This window comes from Ipomoea nil, unplaced genomic scaffold (assembly GCF_001879475.1).
Source record: "Ipomoea nil cultivar Tokyo-kokei standard unplaced genomic scaffold, Asagao_1.1 scaffold0465, whole genome shotgun sequence".
In the NCBI taxonomy this organism is placed as follows: Eukaryota; Viridiplantae; Streptophyta; class Magnoliopsida; order Solanales; family Convolvulaceae; genus Ipomoea; species Ipomoea nil.
Window position 1 is genome coordinate 1,344,805 of NW_017616893.1, and position 20,997 is coordinate 1,365,801.

Consider the following 20,997-nt stretch of genomic DNA (forward strand, 5'->3'; position numbering starts at 1 on the left):
CCCTCGACTATTTCTCAGTGTATACTAGGCATATAATAGATAAATAGACAAAAATGTTCTTTATTTTACGAGTAGATGAAATTTCTAACAAATGATTTTCGGAGTAGATGAAATTTCTAACAAATGACTGAATTGGGTGAGTTTTTGAAGGTCGAAGAACTACATTTAATACAATTAAAAGTTAAAATGTAAAATTAAGAATGAGCAATAATGGAGGGACAAAAAACACTTTATAAGAGGAGCATCGATAGGATTGACTCTAGAGGGAGTATTTTGGTCAAATTTGAACACTCCACTAGCTTTTCAGCCTACGGTAGAGACTAGAGACGGATAAACTAATACACTCAAAAGCAGCAGCAGAATCCGCCGAAATTCCTCGTTACAGCCGGCGTTAGTTGCTCTTTCTTTTTCTCTCCTCCATTGATCAAATTACAAATTAATAATTCATCATTACAGCCTGCTTTAGCTGCTCTTTCTTTTTCTCTCCTCCGTTGATAAAATTACACAAATTAATAATTCATCATTACAGCCTGCTTTAGCTGCTCTTTCTTTTTCTCTCCTCCGTTGATACAATTACAAAACAACAATACTGCAGAACCTCTCTGCTGCTGTTCTCTTCCGCTTTGATACGATTCCAATCAAGTAGGATTGATTTTCAACTATCCTTCAATTTAATTTTTCTTTTCATGTATTGGTTGTTTAATTATGAAATTACATATATTGGCAGTAGTACGGTCTGTGTGGGAGTGAGGAGAAATGGGTAATCATTTGAAGGAATTATGGAGCAAGAAGACATTGTTGAGTTTGGGGTTGGGACAATTTCTGTCCCTTCTTATCACCTCCACCGGTTTCTCATCCTCTGAACTTGCCAGAAGAGGTTTTAGTGTTTTGCCCTTTAAATTACACTCTGATTCTGTGGTGGTAATATTAGTTGGGTATTAAGTTTTTACTCTGTATATATTTTCCAGGAATTAATGTCCCCACTTCTCAATCTTTCTTCAATTATGTGCTCTTGGCGTTGTTCTATGGAGCCATAATGATATACCGGAAGAAGCCGCTCAAGGTCTTCTTTCTTTCTTTAGGTTTTACTTGTTTGTATGGTGTATTTGTGTTTGTAAATATAACATTTGTTGACTCATCATCTGAGCTGAAATTAATGATTTTTAATTACACAATAAAAAGAAGAGGATCAATGATGAATTTGTGTAATTGTGTTACACTACAAAGGATGGATTAAGTTGCTTTGAAATCTCAAAAAAAAAAAAAAAAAAGCTATAGCACCATCAAATGCAAATGGCAAATCTGTTGTATAAGCGAAAGCTATGTGCTTCTCTAACTGGTTTCCTTTGGCCTTAGAGTTGTAGTTGAAAAGCAACTTGTTTGATGGACCTTTCTTGCTTTATACGTTGTTGTCTTTTCTGGTCCCCACTTTTGATTCTTGTGCTTTCAGCAACTTTTGCCTAGGGTCAAACCTTGCTCAAAACCAATGGCTCTATCTTTATGGGAGTCTAGAGGCTCCATTTTACACCTTCCAGAGAAATCTGACCAAGGCATCATTGTGTATTTGGATGATTGTGGAATATGCAGAACTGCAATTCTTTTGTTTAGATCATTACTGATCTACTCCTGTTTATCAGTTGCATCACCAAAACATTCTCTATAAGATAATCAACTTTCTCCAGTTAATCTTTGCCCACTACTTCCTCCAAACAGCCTCAAACTGGTAGAATTTCTCATATGGAAATTTGTAATCTTTTTCTTCTTTCTTTTGGTACATATGCAGTCAATCATCTTTAACTGATTTCCTTTCCGCCTTAGAATCCTCTTTGTTTGGCCACATAGTTCTGGTCATCTAATGCTTAGGGAAATAGGCAACCTGCTTTTATTTGTCTAAGATGTGCATTCATTTTAAATTCAGCTTGACATTGAATACCCATGATATATTCATTTCATTCTATTTTTATGCAGGCAAAGTGGTATTATTATGTCATTCTTGGGTTGATTGATGTGGAGGCTAATTATCTTGGTAACTAAATCCATGACCACCCTTTTTAAATATATGCTTCATGCCTTTACTCAAGTCTTATATTTTATAAAGTCTAATTTTATTAATGTTTATTTATTTTTGGGATTTCATCTGTGAATTAATTTCATTTTCTGTTTGTTAAAGTTCAGAATATGTAACTGTGCTTGATAAGTTAAAAATTTTAATGAAATATTTCTGGTACAAAGTTGTGAAATATTTCTGGTGCAACAATTGCTATAAGTTTTAGTATGTAGTCCGTAATTGATAAATGTTACTCCGTTTAATCTAAGATTGAGGGGTTAAAAATTTTAATGAAATATTTCTGGTACAAAAGTTGTGAAATATTTCTGGTGCAACAATTGCTATAAGTTTTAGTATGTACTCCGTAATTGATAAATGTTACTCCGTTTAATCTAAGATTGAGCTAGAGTCACTCAATTGGGCTATAATGCACATGTGCCAAACCACACTAAAAGATTGAATCCAACCAATTAGCTAGTCTAACCCATGGCCTTATAAACTCATATATTCTCTCTTATTTTATCAATGTGGGACTCTTAACACCGGTTGACCACTTAAAATTGGACCGGACCCTCCCTTTGAAACGAAAGCTTTGGACGCCACCAAAGTGGACCGAACAAGTGGGATTACGAAAGCTTGGATTCCACCCATACCCATAACCGGATGAACACAAAGTGGACCGAACTGGCTCTGTCATTTTGATACCATGTTATAATCTGAGATTGGGCCAAGTCACTCAACTGTGCTATAATGCACATGGGCCAAACCACACTAAAAGATTGAATCCAACCAATTAGCTAGTCTCACCCATGGCCTTATAAACCCATATATTGTCTCTTATTTTATTAATGTTGGACTCTTAACCAATGTTGAAAAAATCGCTAGAGGCGCCTAGAGACCGCCTAGGGCGCCTAGAGCGCCTAGGAGGCCGGGCGCCGATTAATCGGCGCCTAGGCGCGATTTTTGCAACAGTGCTCTTAACAATAAAAGATATTATTTGCATTGACAAAAGATCTTCACTGTTCCCAAGAAAATAATCTCCAAGTAGATTTTTATGTTGGAACTTTCCACTATTTGGAAGTCCTGCTATTTCCACTAAAAATGCATCTCCGTGACAAGGATAATACCTTTCCAATAAGCAGCAATACCGTGGCAAGTTCTAAGAACTTGGCACTAACTTATAACTGATCTTCTATACCTGTCTTTTATATCCACAAGTTCTGAACTTCAGATGTGACTCAGGCATGTGATTTCTATGGTGTCAACTCAAGTAATCATTATAAGAACTTTTCTTACTCATTGCACTAATTTAATATGTTGACTGTTGAGGTTTAGTTTCTTTATATAGTTGGGTTATCAGAATTATAGTTTTAATGAAATTAGTTGTGGCTCTACATCTATTTTTATATTCATCTATTTACATCTCTCTGTATGCTCTTTGCTCCAGCTAAATTAATTATAGTTTGATAGACCGAAAGGGAATGAAAATTTCTCAAATCTGTCATTTGCTATTTTGTCTAATCATTCAGTATGTTAACCTTATGCCTCTTATTTACAGTGGTGAAATCTTATCAGTACACATCCCTAACAAGTGTCATGCTACTGGATTGTTGGGCAATTCCTTGTGTTATGCTTTTTACCTGGATTTTCTTGAAGACAAAATACAAAATTGGAAAATTTTTTGGTGTTTTTATTTGTGTTGCTGGTCTTGTGCTGGTGATATTTTCAGATGTACATGCAGCAGACAGATCAAGTGAGTAATTTTAGTAGTACAAGTCAATGTCATTGTGCTTGTTCTCATTTTCCTTGCCAAAATAGTTTATTTCTGCATGCTCCTTACGTTTTTCCTCTCCATTTATATTAGTGTTCCTTGATTCAGCTGCTTATAATTACAGTCTCAAGTTCAGTAATTCCCAGAAGGGAAATCATATTCTTCTTCATGTCCCTTATAAACTCTTTTTTACATATTTTTTTTCTTTTCATCTTGTCTGCATCATTACTTGAGTTCTCAAAACTTCATTTCTGTGTCCATCTTCTTTTAAGAAATGTTTGAAAATTTCTTCCCATGTCTGGATGTAGGTGGGAGCAACCCCATCAAGGGAGATATACTTGTAATTGCTGGAGCCACATTATATGCTATATCTAATGTCAGTGAGGTAAGAAAAACTAGAGTATTTTCATAATGTCAGTTGTTTCAACCAGGTGAACACAAAGTGGACCTAACAGGCTATATGATACCATGTTATAATCAAGATTGGGTTAGGGAATGCACATGGGCCAAACCACACTAAAAGAATAAATCTAATCAATTAATTAGTCTAACTCATGGCCTTATAAACCCATATATTCTCTATTATTCTTTCAATGTGGGACTCTTAACAATCATGTTCAGTATCAAACCACAATAGCATTCTTTGCAGTTAAACAGCTTCTTTCTACCTTGTGAGTTGTGAAAAAGGACATGGTTGCTCAAATTCATTAAAGTACATTTGTTGTGTTAGGAACTCCTATTTTATAACTGGAACTTTTCATGATTAGTTAAAAGTTTTTTAGAACCTGTATGGTTTCTGTCTCATGTTCTTTACAACTAATAATTAGTCATATTCAGAGAAAACCCATTTAAAGTGTCAGCTATTACCTATTAAAGGACACTCGGAAATACGTTTCCTTCATTATTTTCTGTTAACAGCTTTGTTTTATTCTTTTTTAATACTCTGCCGAGTATCTTCTTTCTACCCTTTATCCCCTTATTCACATATACCTATTGTTGACCCAACTTTTCATTATACCTTCAGTCTTAACTATTGCTGTTTTCTTGTTTAATGATATATGCAGGAATTTTTTGTTAAAAGTGCTGATAGGGTTGAACTCATGGCATTTTTGGGACTCTTTGGTGCCATTATTAGTGCTTGCCAAATGTATCCTTGCTTGGTTTAATGACCTTATAGTTTTCATGTTCTATGCAACACGCTCAAAATTTTGGATTTTTGTTGCTTTCAATTTGTTCTATGCTATTGAAGATGATTTACATATAGCATATGCTATTCTAAAATGTTTGAACCTAATATTTATATTTATGCTGTTAAGTGGGTATAATGTTGTCATTGATGTAAGTTCTTTAACCAATGCTACAGAAGCATATTTGAGCGCAATGAATTGAAATCTATTCATTGGACAACGGGAGCGGTAAGTCTCTTGGTCATTCCTTCTGTCCTTGCCTTGTTCCCTGTAATTAGGTTTAGAGTGCTATACCTCTTGAGCAGCTCTCTCTCACTGTCTCTCACACCTTTAGGGAGGATTTCAGCTCTCTATAAATGCAGGGCTAGAGGACAACTGATATGGAAGTTTCCATATACCTCAAACTCTAATTTCTAGATTTCCTAATATATAGGATTCTCAATATCACAGAATATTCTATAACACTCCCCCTCAAGTTGGAGCAAAGATATTGATCATGCCCAACTTGTTACACAAATAACTGACTCGGGTTCCAGTAAGGGCCTTCGTGAATAAGTCCCCGAGTTGTTCTCCTGTCTTCACAAATCCTGTGGAGATTAACCCTTGTTGTATCTTCTCACGTACAAAATGACAGTCAATCTCTATGTGCTTAGTTCGTTCATGGAACACCGGGTTTGATGCAATATGAAGAGCAGCTTGGTTATCACACCATAGCTTTGCAGGAATTGGAGCTTTGAAACCAGACTCATACAAAAGGTTGTGTATCCACATCACTTCACTCGTTGATTGTGCCATCGCTCTATATTCAGACTCTGCACTCGAACGAGAGACTACATTCTGCTTCTTGCTCTTCCAGGAAACCAGATTACCTCCAAAGAACACACAATATCCAGTTGTTGATCTACGATCCTCTTTGGACCCTGCCCAATCAGCATCAGTAAAACACTCAATCCTAGTGTGACCATGATTCTTATACAAGATTCCATGTCCTGGGGCTCCCTTTAAGTAACTCAAAATGTGCTCTACAGCTGCCCAGTGATCAATAGTTGGGGATGTCATGTACTGACTCAAAACACTAACTGGGTATGCAATATCTGGACGAGTTACTGTCAAGTAGTTTAGCTTCCCAACTAGTCTTCTATACCTCTCAGGATCTTCAAACAACTCCCCCTCCTTTGACAATTGCAAGTTCGGTGTCATGGGAGTATTACATGGTTTAGTACCTAATTTTCCTGTTTCAGAGAGTAAGTCAAGTACATACTTCCGTTGAGATAGTAATATACCTGTTTTGTTTCTCATAACTTCAATACCCAGGAAGTACTTCAGTGGTCCCAAATCTTTAGTTTGAAATTGACTATGAAGAAATGACTTGAGAGATGAAATCCCTTTGGTGTCACTCCCTGTAATGACAATGTCATCTACGTAGACTACCAACCAGATGATACCTGTTTTGGACCACTTGTAAAACATGGAGTGATCCGATTTTCCTTTCACCATCCCAAAGCTCTCAACAACTTGATTAAATTTTCCAAACCATGCACGTGGGCTTTGTTTCAACCCATACAACGATCGCCGAAGTCGGCATACCTTTCCAGACTCCCCCTGAGCAACAAACCCAGGAGGTTGCTCCATATATACCTCTTCAAGAAGATCCCCATGCAGAAAAGCATTCTTGATATCAAGCTGATGTAAAGGCCAATCATTGATGGCAGCCATTGAAATGAGTAATCTGACAGAAGTAAGCTTAGCCACCGGAGAAAAAGTGTCAGAATAATCAACCCCATAAGTTTGGGCATATCCCTTAGCCACAAGGCGGGCTTTCAAACGAGCCACAGACCCATCAGAATTAACTTTGACGGTAAACACCCATTTACAACCAATAGGCTTCTTATTTGCAGGCTTAGTGACCAACTCCCAAGTACTATTGTGATCCAAAGCAGTCATCTCTTCAATCATGGCATTACGCCACCCAGGATGGGATAAGGCTTCCGTAACAGTTTTAGGGATTAGAATAGAATCAAGGGAAGCAATAAAAGAACACGAGGCAGATGACAGCCGATCATATTTCGCAAAAGAGGAAATAGGATAAGTACAACTACGTTTACCTTTCCGTTGAGCAATCGGAAGATCATCATCCAAGACTGGATCAAATGACACAGAGGTGGTTTCAGGGCATTGAGCTGGTACTGGATCCGGAAGGGAAGCAGGAGGTGGTGCCGGAACGGGTGCAGTAGGCCGAGGTCTACGAGAATACACCTGTAAGACAGGAGGAGTAGGAACAGAGATAGGAGCAGAGGACGTGACCGTATACATCAAGATATCATCTCTCTCCCCCTCACGGAGAACATCAGGAGATGCAGGAAAGAAAGGAACATCCTCATGAAAGGTGACATCAATGGAAACAAGGTACCTACCAAGCTCAGGAGAGTAACATTTGTAACCCTTTTGCACACGAGAATAACCAAGAAATACACACTTCAAAGACTTTGGATCTAACTTGGAGACATTGGGACGGACATCCCGAACAAAACACACGCAACCAAATATCCGTGGGTCAATATGAAACAAAGGTTTCGAAGGATACAGAGTATGACAAGGTATTTTCCCATCCAAAACCGCAGAGGGCATACGATTGATCAAGAAACAGGCTGTGGAAACAACATCAGCCCAGAACTGCTTGGGAACCCCCCTCTGAAACATCAAGGCCCTCGCAGTTTCAAGCAGATGCCGATTTTTTCGCTCAGCCACCCCGTTTTGGGAAGGTGTGTCAACACAAGAGGACTGATGTATCATACCTTTCCCACGCATATAAGAGGCAAAAGGATGTGAAAAATATTCTCTAGCATTGTCACTACGTAAAATTTTGACAGGAATACCAAATTGAGTTTCAATTTCAGAACAGAACCCACAAAACACATCAAACAATTGAGAACGAGACTGCAGTAGATATAACCATGTCATGCGGGAAAAATCATCAACAAAAGTAACAAAATACTTATAACCGAGTTTAGATGTCACAGAACATGGACCCCAAACATCAGAATGTACTAACTCAAAAGGAGCAGACGCTCGTTTGTGAACTCTAGGACTCAAATGCACACGATGGTGCTTAGAAAACTCACACGACTCACAATGTAAAAAAGACAAACTAGAAAACTGCGGACACAATTTCTTCAACAAGGGAAGGGAAGGATGCCCCAAACGACAATGTGCTTCAACTGGAGTGACAGCACCAGAACACGCAACAGACTCCGGCCTCGCTGTGTCAAGAACGTAGAGACCTCCAGACTCGCGCCCCTTACCAATAACCCTCTTCGTCATAAGATCCTGAAACACACAATGATCAGGGAAAAACGTAACGGAGCAATTCAAAACACGAGTAAGACGGCTGACTGAAATTAAATTGAACGAAAAATTAGGTAGGTGCAAGACAGATGACAAAGTCAGCGTGGGGATTGGCGTTATGGACCCAGACCCAAGTACACGAGAGGAGGATCCATCCGCTAAGGTGACAGGGGAACTATGTGGATGGGAAGAGAGCGTGGAAAATAGACTAGAGTTACCTGTCATATGATCTGTAGCACCCGAATCTATAACCCATTTGGATGAGGATGAGAGAAGGCATGTGGTTGTATTACCTGAGTCAGCAATAGCAGTGACCGAAGAGGATGAATGTTTCAAGGATTCTTGGTACTGAGAGAACTTGGCAAACTCATCCGCAGAGACCATGACCGTTTTGGAAGATGCCTCAGGTGTATATGCAATATTAGCAGCAGAATTTCCCCGCTCCCTCAACCACTTCCTACAATCCCTTTTTATATGCCCAGGCTTATGGCAATAATGACATACAATACCACCAGAACTGTACCCCTGAGAATTTCTACTATTCCCACTATGAGGCGGATTGGATGATTGCCCCTGGGAGTTCCCACTGCGAGGATGGCGGCCAACGAGAGGCTTGGTGGGATGGTTACACCGGAATGACTCAGTTGCAATTGCTTCGAACGAATCAAACGTGGGAATACAGCAGCCAGAGTAGGGACGTCTGAGGTAATCAGAATGGCAGACCTAGCTGTATCAAACTCAGAAGGGAGACCTGCCAAAAAACTCATAACAGCCAGTTGTTCACGTTGTTGTTGCTGTGTTTTAATGTCAGTAGTGAAAGGCATAAGCTTATTAAGCGCCTCATATGTTTTCTTAAATTCCATAAAGTATGCCATAAGAGATAAATCTCGTTTCTCAGCACGATAAAAAGACTTGCAAACATCATAAATACGAGTAATATTCTCTTTCCCAGAGTACAAATAATCCAAATACTCCATCAATTCCTTAACAGAACCACAATGACTAATGAAACCAACAATACTCTCATCAATAGAATTACGAATCTGCAGAAATAAACGTGCATCATCCCGCACCCAAGTAGGCTCTTGGTCAGCCAAAGATGATGTTAGGTGATCTGTCTTATCCAAACTAGTGAGATAAAGAGTAATGACTTGAGTCCATTCCAAGTAATTAGAGTCATTAAGCTTACAGTCCGTGATCTTAGAAGTCACAGGAACAATATCAGTGACAACAACAGATTTATTATCAGCCATACCCACCAAAACTTGAGCCCAAACAGATCAGAAACTACACCAAAAAGTGAGCCTAAGGGGTACGAAACAACCTAACCTTAGAACCGAAGTGGCAATGGTCCAAATTAAGTCCGGAACTGAGACGGCAGGACTTAGGCGACCCTGGTAGACCTGACCGGAGAAGTTTCCGGTCACCGGAGCAGCCGCACGCGCCGGCGCGTGACGGAGGAGGCGGCGGTAGTGGTGGCGCGTGAGGCCCACGCGCAGGGCAGAACACCGGGAAACGCTGCAGATGTGGTCGCCGGACACCGGCGGACCTTTCTGAGTGGGCGGTGACGAAAGGAGACCGCCGGAAAAAAAATTTATTAAAGGGGCTCCGATACCATGTAATTAGGTTTAGAGTGCTATACCTCTTGAGCAGCTCTCTCTCACTGTCTCTCACACCTTTAGGGAGGATTTCAGCTCTCTATAAATGCAGGGCTAGAGGACAACTGTTAGTAGGTTGTTAGAGGGATCCTCCTAACTACCCATTTGAATTTCGAAATGAGTGGTTAGGAGTATCCATTGCCTTGTATATAAGCAGAGGCTTTCTTTGTTCTCTACACAGTGTTAATGTTTCACAGTGCAATATACACACTTCACTTTAGAGCTTAACATGGTATCAGAGCCATAGATGTGGCCTGCGGGTGGTGGGCTTTGGTCGGAACAAGGAGGCGCCGCCGACGGGAGGATCGGAGCTGTCATCGGAAGGTCCACGCGCCGCCGCACTCCCGGAGCTCCGACGCCACGCGCCGGCGCGTGCGGTGTTCTCCGACGTCGCCTCCGGTCGCCGCTGACACGGCTGGGATCGTCTCCGTGCGCCCAACACTCCTATGTGGATATCTCCGTCCGGTGTTGAGGGGAGATTGAGTGGACTGGTTTCCAGGTTTCCAGATCTGCGTCAGGCTGTTTTTTCCAGATTTCCAGATCTGCTGCTTTGCTGAGTAAGAAGTGAAGCTGAGTTGTGTGTTTTTGTCGTCTACATAGAAGTCAAAAGCTGTGTTTCCAGGTTGGTGTTTTGTGTGTTTATTATGGCAGAAAATAGGATCGTTACCGTGGTGTCAACACAATCTAAATTGGTTGATTTGATGTTGGCACCCGATGGGTCTAATTTTGGGGAATGGAAGTTCTTAATTGAAGTGAACTTGAAGGGTATGGGTAAAGCTGGACATTTAACTGAGACATGTCCGGCAGACCCTACCGAAGCCCAAGCGTGGCAGAAAGATGATGACGCCCTGTTTTCACGTATAATAAATTGTATTGATAGGAAGATAATCCTATCTTTACAGCATTGTACGAGTGCAAAAGACGTGTGGGAGTTAGTGAATAAGTGGTTTAGCGGGGTGAATAATTTGAGGAAGTTATATCAGTTATCCCAGGATGTTCACCGACCGTCTCAAAAAGGGCGGGACATCAGGGATTACTATTATGACTTCAAGAATGTGAGTGAGGCATTATGTGCTGCTATGCCGATTACTGATAAGGTGGATCAAATGAAAAAACAACGTGATCAGTTGCATATTTTTAGTTGGATTTCTGGGTTGGATAAGGAGTATGATGTTTTGAAATCACAGTTGTTGGGGAATAAGGAATTAGACTCGCTCGACCAAGTGTTCTCTATGGTCCAAAATGCGTCGGTGAACCTTAGTACTGATAGTGCGTTGGAGAAACAAGTTTTCTTCTCACAGGGAAATAGTGGGACTGATGGTGCCAATAGTCGAGGAGGTCGGTCCAGGGGACGAGGTAGAGGGCGCGGAGGAGGTCGAGGGCAAAGGGCTTGCTATAATTGTGGTGATCCCGGCCATCTGCGTAATCAATGCCCACAGCTCTCCGACCATAGGAGGTTTGCTAATTCTGCCTCGAGACCGGAAGGGACGGTTGTGATAACTGAAGAAGAAATGGCTTTGTTTAATCAGTTAAAGCTGTCATCCTCGCAGTCTCCAGCCAGTCCAGGGTCATTGCCGTCCCCGTCAGCTACCTTTGTTCAAACAGGTAATCCTATTGCTTGTGTTTCCTCCTCGTCTCGACAGTGGGTCATTGATTCTGGAGCCAGTGACCACATGTCAGGTAATCTAAGTATGTTTTCCGAATATTGTTCCTTTAAATATGGCCCTACGGTTACCTTGGCAGATGGTTCATCCACCTCTGTTTTAGGTAAAGGTAGTGTGAGTGTTAGTTCGTCTTTCCCTCTCACATCCGTGTTATATCTCCCAAAGTTCCCATTCAATTTATTGTCAATTAGTCAAATTACCCGGGACCTAAATTGTTGTGTCATGTTCTTCCCTGGATATTGTCTTTTTCAGGATCTGTTGACGAAGAAGATTATTGGTAAAGGGAAGGAAGTCGGTGGGCTGTACGTGTTAGAACAGTTGTCCAAAGATTCTGGAAGTGTTCCGGTTGGTTTGTTGGGAAATATGTCTCCGCTGCAGCTGCACTTCCGGTATGGTCACCCGCCTTTGTCTGTCTTAAAGAAGTTGTGTCCGGGGTTAGAATCTCTGTCTGGCTTGCAATGTGAGTCATGTGAGCTTGCTAAGCATTGTCGGGTACCATACCCTCCTAGAGTCAATAATAGAGTCGAGTCTTTATTTCAATTAGTTCACTCAGATATATGGGGACCATGTCGAGTAGTGTCGAAATCTGGGTTTAAATATTTTGTAACGTTCGTAGATGATTTCTCTAGATACACTTGGCTATATCTCATGAAATCTAGAGATGAGTTGTTTGGGATCTTTTGTAATTTCTGTGCGATGGTCAAAACACAGTTCAATAAAATGATACGGGTTTTGCGGAGTGATAATGGGACTGAGTATTTTTCTCGTTCCTTCTCGAGTTATATGAGTCAGAATGGGATGGTACATCAGTCCTCTTGTGTCAGCACTCCCCAACAGAACGGTGTGGCAGAACGTAAGAACCGTCATCTGTTGGAGGTTGCTAGGGCCTTGCTGTTTCAAATGAAAGTCCCTAGGGCTTACTGGGCAGATGCTGTTCATACGGCGTGTTTCTTAATAAACCACCTACCTACAAGGGTCCTTGGGGGTCAGAGTCCTTGTCATTTCATCTATCCGTCCAAACCGTTGTTCTCCCTTCCTCCTAAAGTGTTTGGGTGTACGTGTTTTGTCCAGGATGTTCGTCCTCAAAGAGGGAAACTTGATCCTAAGTCATTAAAGTGTATCTTCCTGGGATATTCGAGTACTCAAAAAGGGTATCGATGTTACTCCCCGGATTTGGGGCGATACTTGGTTTCTGCAGATGTCTCGTTCTTCGAGAATACTTTGTTCAGTGAAGAGTCCCCTAGTTCGTCTGGTTGTAGTTCCGAGACAGATGAGTTTCTGACATATGTTGTTACTATCCCGGACTCCGTAGGAGTGGAGTCTAGGCCTCCTGTTACGCAGGTTTATCACAGGCGGCCCAGAGAAGTTGATGCGCTTGCAGCCCCACCGGTTCCACCAGTAAATCCTCCCTTACCAGAATCTTCGTCGACAGACCAAGATGTTCCTATCGCTGTTCGAAAAGGTACGCGTCGTTGTGTTCGTCCCGTTCCGGCCTTTGTGTCATATACCAATTTATCGGCGTCTTCACGTGCTTTTGTGTCCCAGTTAGAGTCTGTCCCTGTTCCAAAATCTCTGAGTCAGGCTATGTCCCATGACGGTTGGAGGCGTGCGATGGTAGAGGAGATAAACGCCCTTGAGGAGAACCAGACCTGGGATCTGGTGCAGCTTCCCCCTGGTAAGGTTGCTATTGGATGTAAATGGGTGTATGTGGTGAAAATGAACCCGGATGGGTCTGTGGCTAGGCTCAAAGCACGCTTGGTAGCCAAGGGGTACGCCCAGACGTATGGTATAGATTATACCGAGACGTTCTCTCCAGTGGCCAAGTTAACATCTGTACGGATATTTATCTCTTTGGCAGCCTCGAGTCGTTGGCCCTTGCATCAGCTCGATGTGAAGAATGCTTTCTTACATGGCTACTTGCGTGAGGAAGTTTATATGGAGCAACCACCAGGGTTTGTTGCTCAGGGGGAGTCTGGGAAGGTGTGCAAGCTGAAGAAGTCGTTATATGGGCTGAAGCAGTCTCCGCGTGCGTGGTTTGGGCGGTTTAGCAAGGCGGTCGTTGAGTTTGGAATGCAGAGAAGTGCATATGATCATACTGTCTTTTACAAACATACTAACTATGGGTGTGTTTTGTTGATAGTTTACGTAGATGATATTGTAATTACAGGCAGTGATACGAGTGGGATCGAGGCACTCAAGTCCTTTCTCGGCTCTGAGTTTCATACTAAAGACCTGGGGGTGTTGAAGTATTTTCTGGGAATTGAAGTTGCGCGCTCTAAGAAGGGCATATTCCTCTCACAGAGGAAATATGTGTTGGACTTGCTTGGGGACACGGGGCTGCTTGGGGCGAAACCGTGTGATACACCCATGGATCAAGGTGTGAAGTTATTGGCAGGAGAAGGGGAGCCGTTTGAAGACCCGGAGAGGTACAGGAGGTTAGTGGGAAAACTGAACTATCTCACGATCACCCGTCCAGATATTGCGTTTCCAGTGAGTGTGGTTAGTCAGTTCATGAGTGCACCGACCCAGACTCACTGGGAAGCGGCGGTTCGGATTGTGAAATATTTGAAAGGTGCTCCTGGAAAAGGAATTCTTTATGCTGACCACGGGTACATGCGTGTTGAGGCGTTCTCCGATGCAGACTGGGCTGGGTCACCAGGTGACAGGAAGTCTATGACAGGTTATTGTGTGTTTGTAGGAGGTAACTTGGTCTCGTGGAAGAGTAAGAAGCAGAATGTGGTGTCGCGCTCGAGTGCTGAATCAGAATACCGGGCTATGGCTCATGTGGCGAGCGAAATAGTCTGGGTGCGTAACATTCTAAAAGAAGTGGGTGTTGAAGTGAAGTTACTGGTAGATTTGTGGTGTGATAACTGTGCTGCCATACACATCGCAAATAATCCGGTCTTTCACGAGCGGACGAAGCATATTGAAGTGGACTGCCATTTTATACGGGAAAAAGTGGAGCAAGGACTAATATCACTTACACATGTTCGGAGCGGTGATCAACTGGCTGACATATTCACGAAAGGGTTGTGTAAGAATCGGGTTTCATATATATGTAACAAGTTGGGCATGTTTGATATCTATGCTCCAACTTGAGGGGGAGTGTTAGTAGGTTGTTAGAGGGATCCTCCTAACTACCCATTTGAATTTCGAAATGAGTGGTTAGGAGTATCCATTGCCTTGTATATAAGCAGAGGCTTTCTTTGTTCTCTACACAGTGGTAATGTTTCACAGTGCAATATACACACTTCACTTTAGAGCTTAACAACAACTGATATGGAAGTTTCCATATACCTCAAACTCTAATTTTTAGATTTCCTAATATATAGGATTCTCAATATCACAGAATATTCTATAACATTCCCCATACTTGGATTAGTGACCATCACTTCACTTTGCGAAAAGGAGTTTTAAAACGTGTGCCATATTTTTTAACCTATTTTCTATTATGTTCTTGAAAAATTTCATTGCTGAGCATGTGGAGTTCTAGCTTACTTGGTTTGTAAGCTCAAACATTCTCTGTATGGCCTAAAACAGTTCCACCACTGATACACTACAGATCCTGCTGCCCAACTAGTTCACACTACCTAAAGATCAAATTAGTTATATTGTTTCCTTTACTAGTTTAGTTATATTGTTTCCTTTACTAGTTTAGTTATATTTCCTTCATATTTAGTTTAGCAGTTTTAGAATATTATTATTATTTCCTTATATCTTTGGTTGTAACTCCTATATATATGGGAGAATATTAATTTGTCAAGTTAAGTTGGAAATTGAATAAAATCAAAAGGAAGTTTCTTCCTCCAACTTCTCCTCTCTTATTCTATATCAGCCACCATAGGTAGACCACTTGCTTCCTCCGTTAACCATAGACCTGTGACGCGCAGTGTATCTACTGAAACATATCATTTGGTTCCGGTTGCCGGCGTCATGGGTACTGATTTGAACATTGAATCAGCCATCAAAGCTTTGCAAAAATCTGTCAAAGCTTTGGAATTACAGCATGACAAAATTGAAAATTTGACAACTACTGTCGCCTCTTTATCCGCATCCTCTCACACCCAGGCAGCTTCTCTTGCCAGATTGGAGAATCTGGTCCAACAGCTACTCACCAGCCATGGTAAACAACCTGTCCAGGAGGAGAACTCTGTTTCTGCCCTTCAAAACGAAGGGACATCTACTGTGGCAGACATAGGGGATCACTCCTACCGTTTTTCCTAGTATCCCAAGGTCGAATTCCCTTTGTTTTCAGGCGAGGAAGACCCTATGGTTTGGCTACTTCGCTGTGAGTCTTCGTTTCGCCATGCTGACACACCAGGCCATGAACGTGTTCCTCTGGCAGCACACCACATGATTGGCGCGGCCCAATTGTGGTACCATTCTGAAACTGCGGTGTCACCATTTGCTTCCTGGGCATCGTTTAAGGAAGAGTGTTGTTTGAGTTTTGGGCCACCTCGAAGCATTAATCCACTAGGCGAATTAAAGCTGCTCTTTCAGACCGGCAGGCACGTTGATGATTATGTCAAGGACTTTCGAGCTCACCTTGCACGTGCAGGCACAGTACTCCCAGCCCAACGCGTTGATCTTTTTACCGGTGGTCTAGACGAGGTACTTCGGATTGATGTAGAAAGGACCAAGCCTAGTTCTCTAAACGAAGCCATTAATACAGCCCGTGACTTCTACCGGAAATGTCACATCTTAGGCCTTCTACCTGCCAAAACGGTAAACAATGACCCACACCCTGCCGCACCCCTTCCCTCTGCCCGTGTCTCACTACCCCCACAACAACCAACCAACCACACCAAATCACCTCGACCTCCGTATAAATTCCTATCTCCAGCGGAAAAGGCCGAGAGGGATGCCAAAAAATTGTGTTATAATTGCGATGAGCGATTTTTTCCGGGTCATAATTGTCGTCACCTTTTTATGTTGTGGACATTAGAGGATGGTGAAGAACCCCTTGCTTGGCTTGCATCCACGGAGTTGAACGCACGCGATGGAATCACCTGAATTCAACTTGAACGTTGTCACCTGCTTCAAGCTTGAGGACAAGCTTGATCTCCAGGAGGGGTGTAATGATACATTACAGATCCTACTGCCCAACTAGTTCACACTACCTAAAGATCAAATTAGTTATATTGTTTCCTTTACTAGTTTAGTTATATTTCCTTCATATTTAGTTTAGCAGTTTTAGAATATTATTTCTATATCTTTGGTTGTAACTCCTATATATATGGGAGAATATTAATTTGTCAAGTTAAGTTGGAAATTGAATAAAATCAAAAGGAAGTTTCTTCCTCCAACTTCTCCTCTCTTATTCTATATCCAGCCACCATAGGTAGACCACTTGCTTCCTCCGTTAACCATAGACCTGTGACGCGCAGTGTATCTACTGAAACATATCATTTGGTTCCGGTTGCCGGCGTCATGGGTACTGATTTGAACATTGAATCAGCCATCAAAGCTTTGCAAAAATCTGTCAAAGCTTTGGAATTACAGCATGACAAAATTGAAAATTTGACAACTACTGTCGCCTCTTTATCCGCATCCTCTCACACCCAGGCAGCTTCTCTTGCCAGATTGGAGAATCTGGTCCAACAGCTACTCACCAGCCATGGTAAACAACCTGTCCAGGAGGAGAACTCTGTTTCTGCCCTTCAAAACGAAGGGACATCTACTGTGGCAGACATAGGGGATCACTCCTACCGTTTTTCCTAGTATCCCAAGGTCGAATTCCCTTTGTTTTCAGGCGAGGAAGACCCTATGGTTTGGCTACTTCGCTGTGAGTCTTCGTTTCGCCATGCTGACACACCAGGCCATGAACGTGTTCCTCTGGCAGCACACCACATGATTGGCGCGGCCCAATTGTGGTACCATTCTGAAACTGCGGTGTCACCATTTGCTTCCTGGGCATCGTTTAAGGAAGAGTGTTGTTTGAGTTTTGGGCCACCTCGAAGCATTAATCCACTAGGCGAATTAAAGCTGCTCTTTCAGACCGGCAGGCACGTTGATGATTATGTCAAGGACTTTCGAGCTCACCTTGCACGTGCAGGCACAGTACTCCCAGCCCAACGCGTTGATCTTTTTACCGGTGGTCTAGACGAGGTACTTCGGATTGATGTAGAAAGGACCAAGCCTAGTTCTCTAAACGAAGCCATTAATACAGCCCGTGACTTCTACCGGAAATGTCACATCTTAGGCCTTCTACCTGCCAAAACGGTAAACAATGACCCACACCCTGCCGCACCCCTTCCCTCTGCCCGTGTCTCACTACCCCCACAACAACCAACCAACCACACCAAATCACCTCGACCTCCGTATAAATTCCTATCTCCAGCGGAAAAGGCCGAGAGGGATGCCAAAAAATTGTGTTATAATTGCGATGAGCGATTTTTTCCGGGTCATAATTGTCGTCACCTTTTTATGTTGTGGACATTAGAGGATGGTGAAGAACCCCTTGCTTGGCTTGCATCCACGGAGTTGAACGCACGCGATGGAATCACCTGAATTCAACTTGAACGTTGTCACCTGCTTCAAGCTTGAGGACAAGCTTGATCTCCAGGAGGGGTGTAATGATACATTACAGATCCTACTGCCCAACTAGTTCACACTACCTAAAGATCAAATTAGTTATATTGTTTCCTTTACTAGTTTAGTTATATTTCCTTCATATTTAGTTTAGCAGTTTTAGAATATTATTTCTATATCTTTGGTTGTAACTCCTATATATATGGGAGAATATTAATTTGTCAAGTTAAGTTGGAAATTGAATAAAATCAAAAGGAAGTTTCTTCCTCCAACTTCTCCTCTCTTATTCTATATCCAGCCACCATAGGTAGACCACCTGCTTCCTCCGTTAACCATAGACCTGTGACGCGTAGTGTATCTACTGAAACATATAAACCACCCCACCCCCCCCCCCCACCCCGGTTTGGAAGGTTTAACATAGTAGTGCAAAATTTTTGTTTAAATCAAAGAAAAGTTGACTATTCCGTCTTTTATTGGCATCAACAGAGTATGAGCATTTATCTTGTTGTATACGTTGATAATATTGTTATTACAAGAGATGATGCTTTCCCGTTTATATTTACTTGATTGATACTTCAAACTTACTTTTTTATTGGATTTGAATTTTCATATATTGCCTTTTACTGACAAATTAAAATTATTATTATTATTATTATTATTATTATTATTATTATTATTATTATTCATACCCCTTGTAATTTCTAATTTCAGACACTTCCTTTTTTTGGATTTTCACTGGCAATGTTTTTATTTTACTCAGGAGTTCCTGTCTTACTAAAGGTATGTGCCCTTAGTGTTTCTCCCATCCATAAAACAGTTTCTTTTATATATGTATACATGTGTTTATGTGTGTGCGTTAAAGCAAAATATTTGGGTTTCTTTTAACCTGTCCACATAGAGATGCATACTGTTTCTCAAAAGTAATATATAGTTGTTATAAATGGAGGCAGTCTGTATTTGCATGTATAACTAATTTTATTTGTTGCATATTTGTCATACTACTTTGCATAGCTGTTGTATCTAAAGTTGTGTTCTATTACAGTCTCACTTTCCTTTTGTAGTGATGATTTCGATTGCTACAAAGACTGGAATTTGAATGTTAAAAATGATCATCTTTTGTCAAATGCTTCTAATAAATGTGGACAAAATAAAATAATTAAATCATAGCTTAAAAGAGCATAGAGTTATCCTCTTTAAGTTAACATTTACAAGTTCATGATCTGACATAACATTGCTGCTTATTTGATTGTCCATATTAATTCTGATACAATAGATGGTTTTTCCAATTTTTTTGCTGATTTTCTTTACATTAGAAACGGTTACTTTGACCCTGAAATTTCATCTTGTGCAGATTAGTGGCTCCACTATGCTGAACCTGTCCTTGCTTACATCAGACATGTGGTCTGTTTTTATTCGTATTTTTGCATATCACGAAAAGGTTTGTTTGATCTATTAACATATAATAATATATGTTAGAAAGTAGAAACTATGATAGAATTACTGAACTAAATGTTTGTTGCTGAGAACTGTATTTTCTCCAGGTTGATTGGATGTACTATGTAGCTTTTGCTGCTGTTGTAGTTGGACTAATTGTTTATTCTGGGTAAGTAATATCAACTTGGATGATTGGTTTTGTTACTCTATTGTACATAGGGATGGCAATTTGTCCTGTTCCTGACAGGGATCCCCGATCCCCACCCTGACGGGAACGGGGATGTGGAAAATTTTCGGGAAACTGGGATAGGGATACCCCTCCCTGCCCCGTCCCCATCCCGGAATAATTATTATAACATTGTCCAGAGTACAAAATTTTGTTCCTTGATTAATGTACATTCGCTGGACAATCAAAAAAAGCATGAAACTGCAATCACAACACTAGTCAAAAAATAATGTGCAAGTTTGTTGTATTTCAGGGCTGATAAAGCAACTGAGGTTGCTCTTGAAGGTGTTGAACAAAGCAAGCGATTCGACGAGGAGGTTGGCTCGGACAACTTGATCCAGAAAGATGCCACTGGAGCTAGCTAGCAGTAGTAAGCATGATTTTGCTTCAACTAGCAGCAGGGTAACATTCGGCGCTAGAAGCAGTATAGAGATATCAGAAATGAAACAGAAGGCGGGAATTTTTAATTTTTTTTTCTTGGTTTAGCTTTTAGGCCTATTGATTAAATTTGGTTCACCCCTTCCCGTTTGAAGTAAAATAATGAAATCTTGTAAAGTAAAAGAAAGATAGTCATTGGCTCATTGCTGATGAGTTGAAATTGCATTTGCAAAGCTTCATAGTGTTATGTACAAGGATCCGAGTGCTTAGGGAAGAAATTTGCTAGAAAATTATTGTTTAAAAAAAAAAAAAAAGTTTATCTCACTGCATTCTCTCTGCTTCCTTTATAAAATTTCTTCCTAGTGTTAACTCATTTACACTAAGGCATCAGGCTCAGATTAGGCTCTGTTTGGAAACCCGGAAAATGACTTCTGGAAAATGAGTCATTTTTCAGAAGTCATTTTCCTTTCCTGTGTTTGGCTGCACAATTGAAAACTGTCTTTTGGTGTTTGGTTCATTTTTCAGAAAATGATGGAAAACTGTCTTTTGGTGTTTGGTTCATTTTCCAGAAAATGAACAGAATGACATACTTATTTTTATTAAACATTTTAATTATTATATACCGAATAATATATTTTTATTTTTCTTTGTAGAATATAACAATTTTTGTTACAAATTATATCCAACATAAATTTTGATTGTATTTAATTCTAATGCCATTGCTCTCTATCTTTCTAGTACTAAAACTATTGTCAC

General features: G+C 41.0%; 1 protein-coding gene and 1 long non-coding RNA gene across 5 annotated transcripts; one reads left to right on the forward strand and one right to left on the reverse strand.

Annotated features, from left to right (window-relative positions):
* Positions 1–266: 266 nt before the first annotated feature.
* On the forward strand, positions 267–20,537 carry LOC109173117 (solute carrier family 35 member F1-like). 4 transcript variants are annotated; one of them, XM_019322377.1, is made up of 13 exons: positions 267–390; positions 596–642; positions 728–877; positions 969–1,063; positions 1,969–2,026; positions 3,606–3,800; positions 4,127–4,203; positions 4,883–4,965; positions 5,182–5,233; positions 18,915–18,983; positions 19,555–19,641; positions 19,745–19,806; positions 20,117–20,537. In XM_019322377.1, exons 3-13 carry the CDS (start codon positions 757–759, stop codon positions 20,226–20,228), a joined length of 1,011 nt encoding a protein of 336 aa, XP_019177922.1. In that variant the 5' UTR covers positions 267–390; positions 596–642; positions 728–756; the 3' UTR covers positions 20,229–20,537. The 4 variants fall into 4 exon arrangements, with proteins under 4 accessions (XP_019177922.1, XP_019177924.1, XP_019177921.1 ...); XM_019322379.1 differs by having other exon boundaries at positions 290–390; positions 731–877; XM_019322376.1 differs by lacking the exon at positions 267–390 and having other exon boundaries at positions 415–642.
* Positions 5,199–15,123, reverse strand: LOC109173119. The gene is made up of 3 exons (XR_002052848.1): positions 15,035–15,123; positions 8,315–8,317; positions 5,199–5,265 (listed from the first exon to the last, which is right to left on the reverse strand). It is a non-coding gene; the product is annotated as an uncharacterized LOC109173119 (long non-coding RNA).
* Positions 20,538–20,997: the final 460 nt, after the last annotated feature.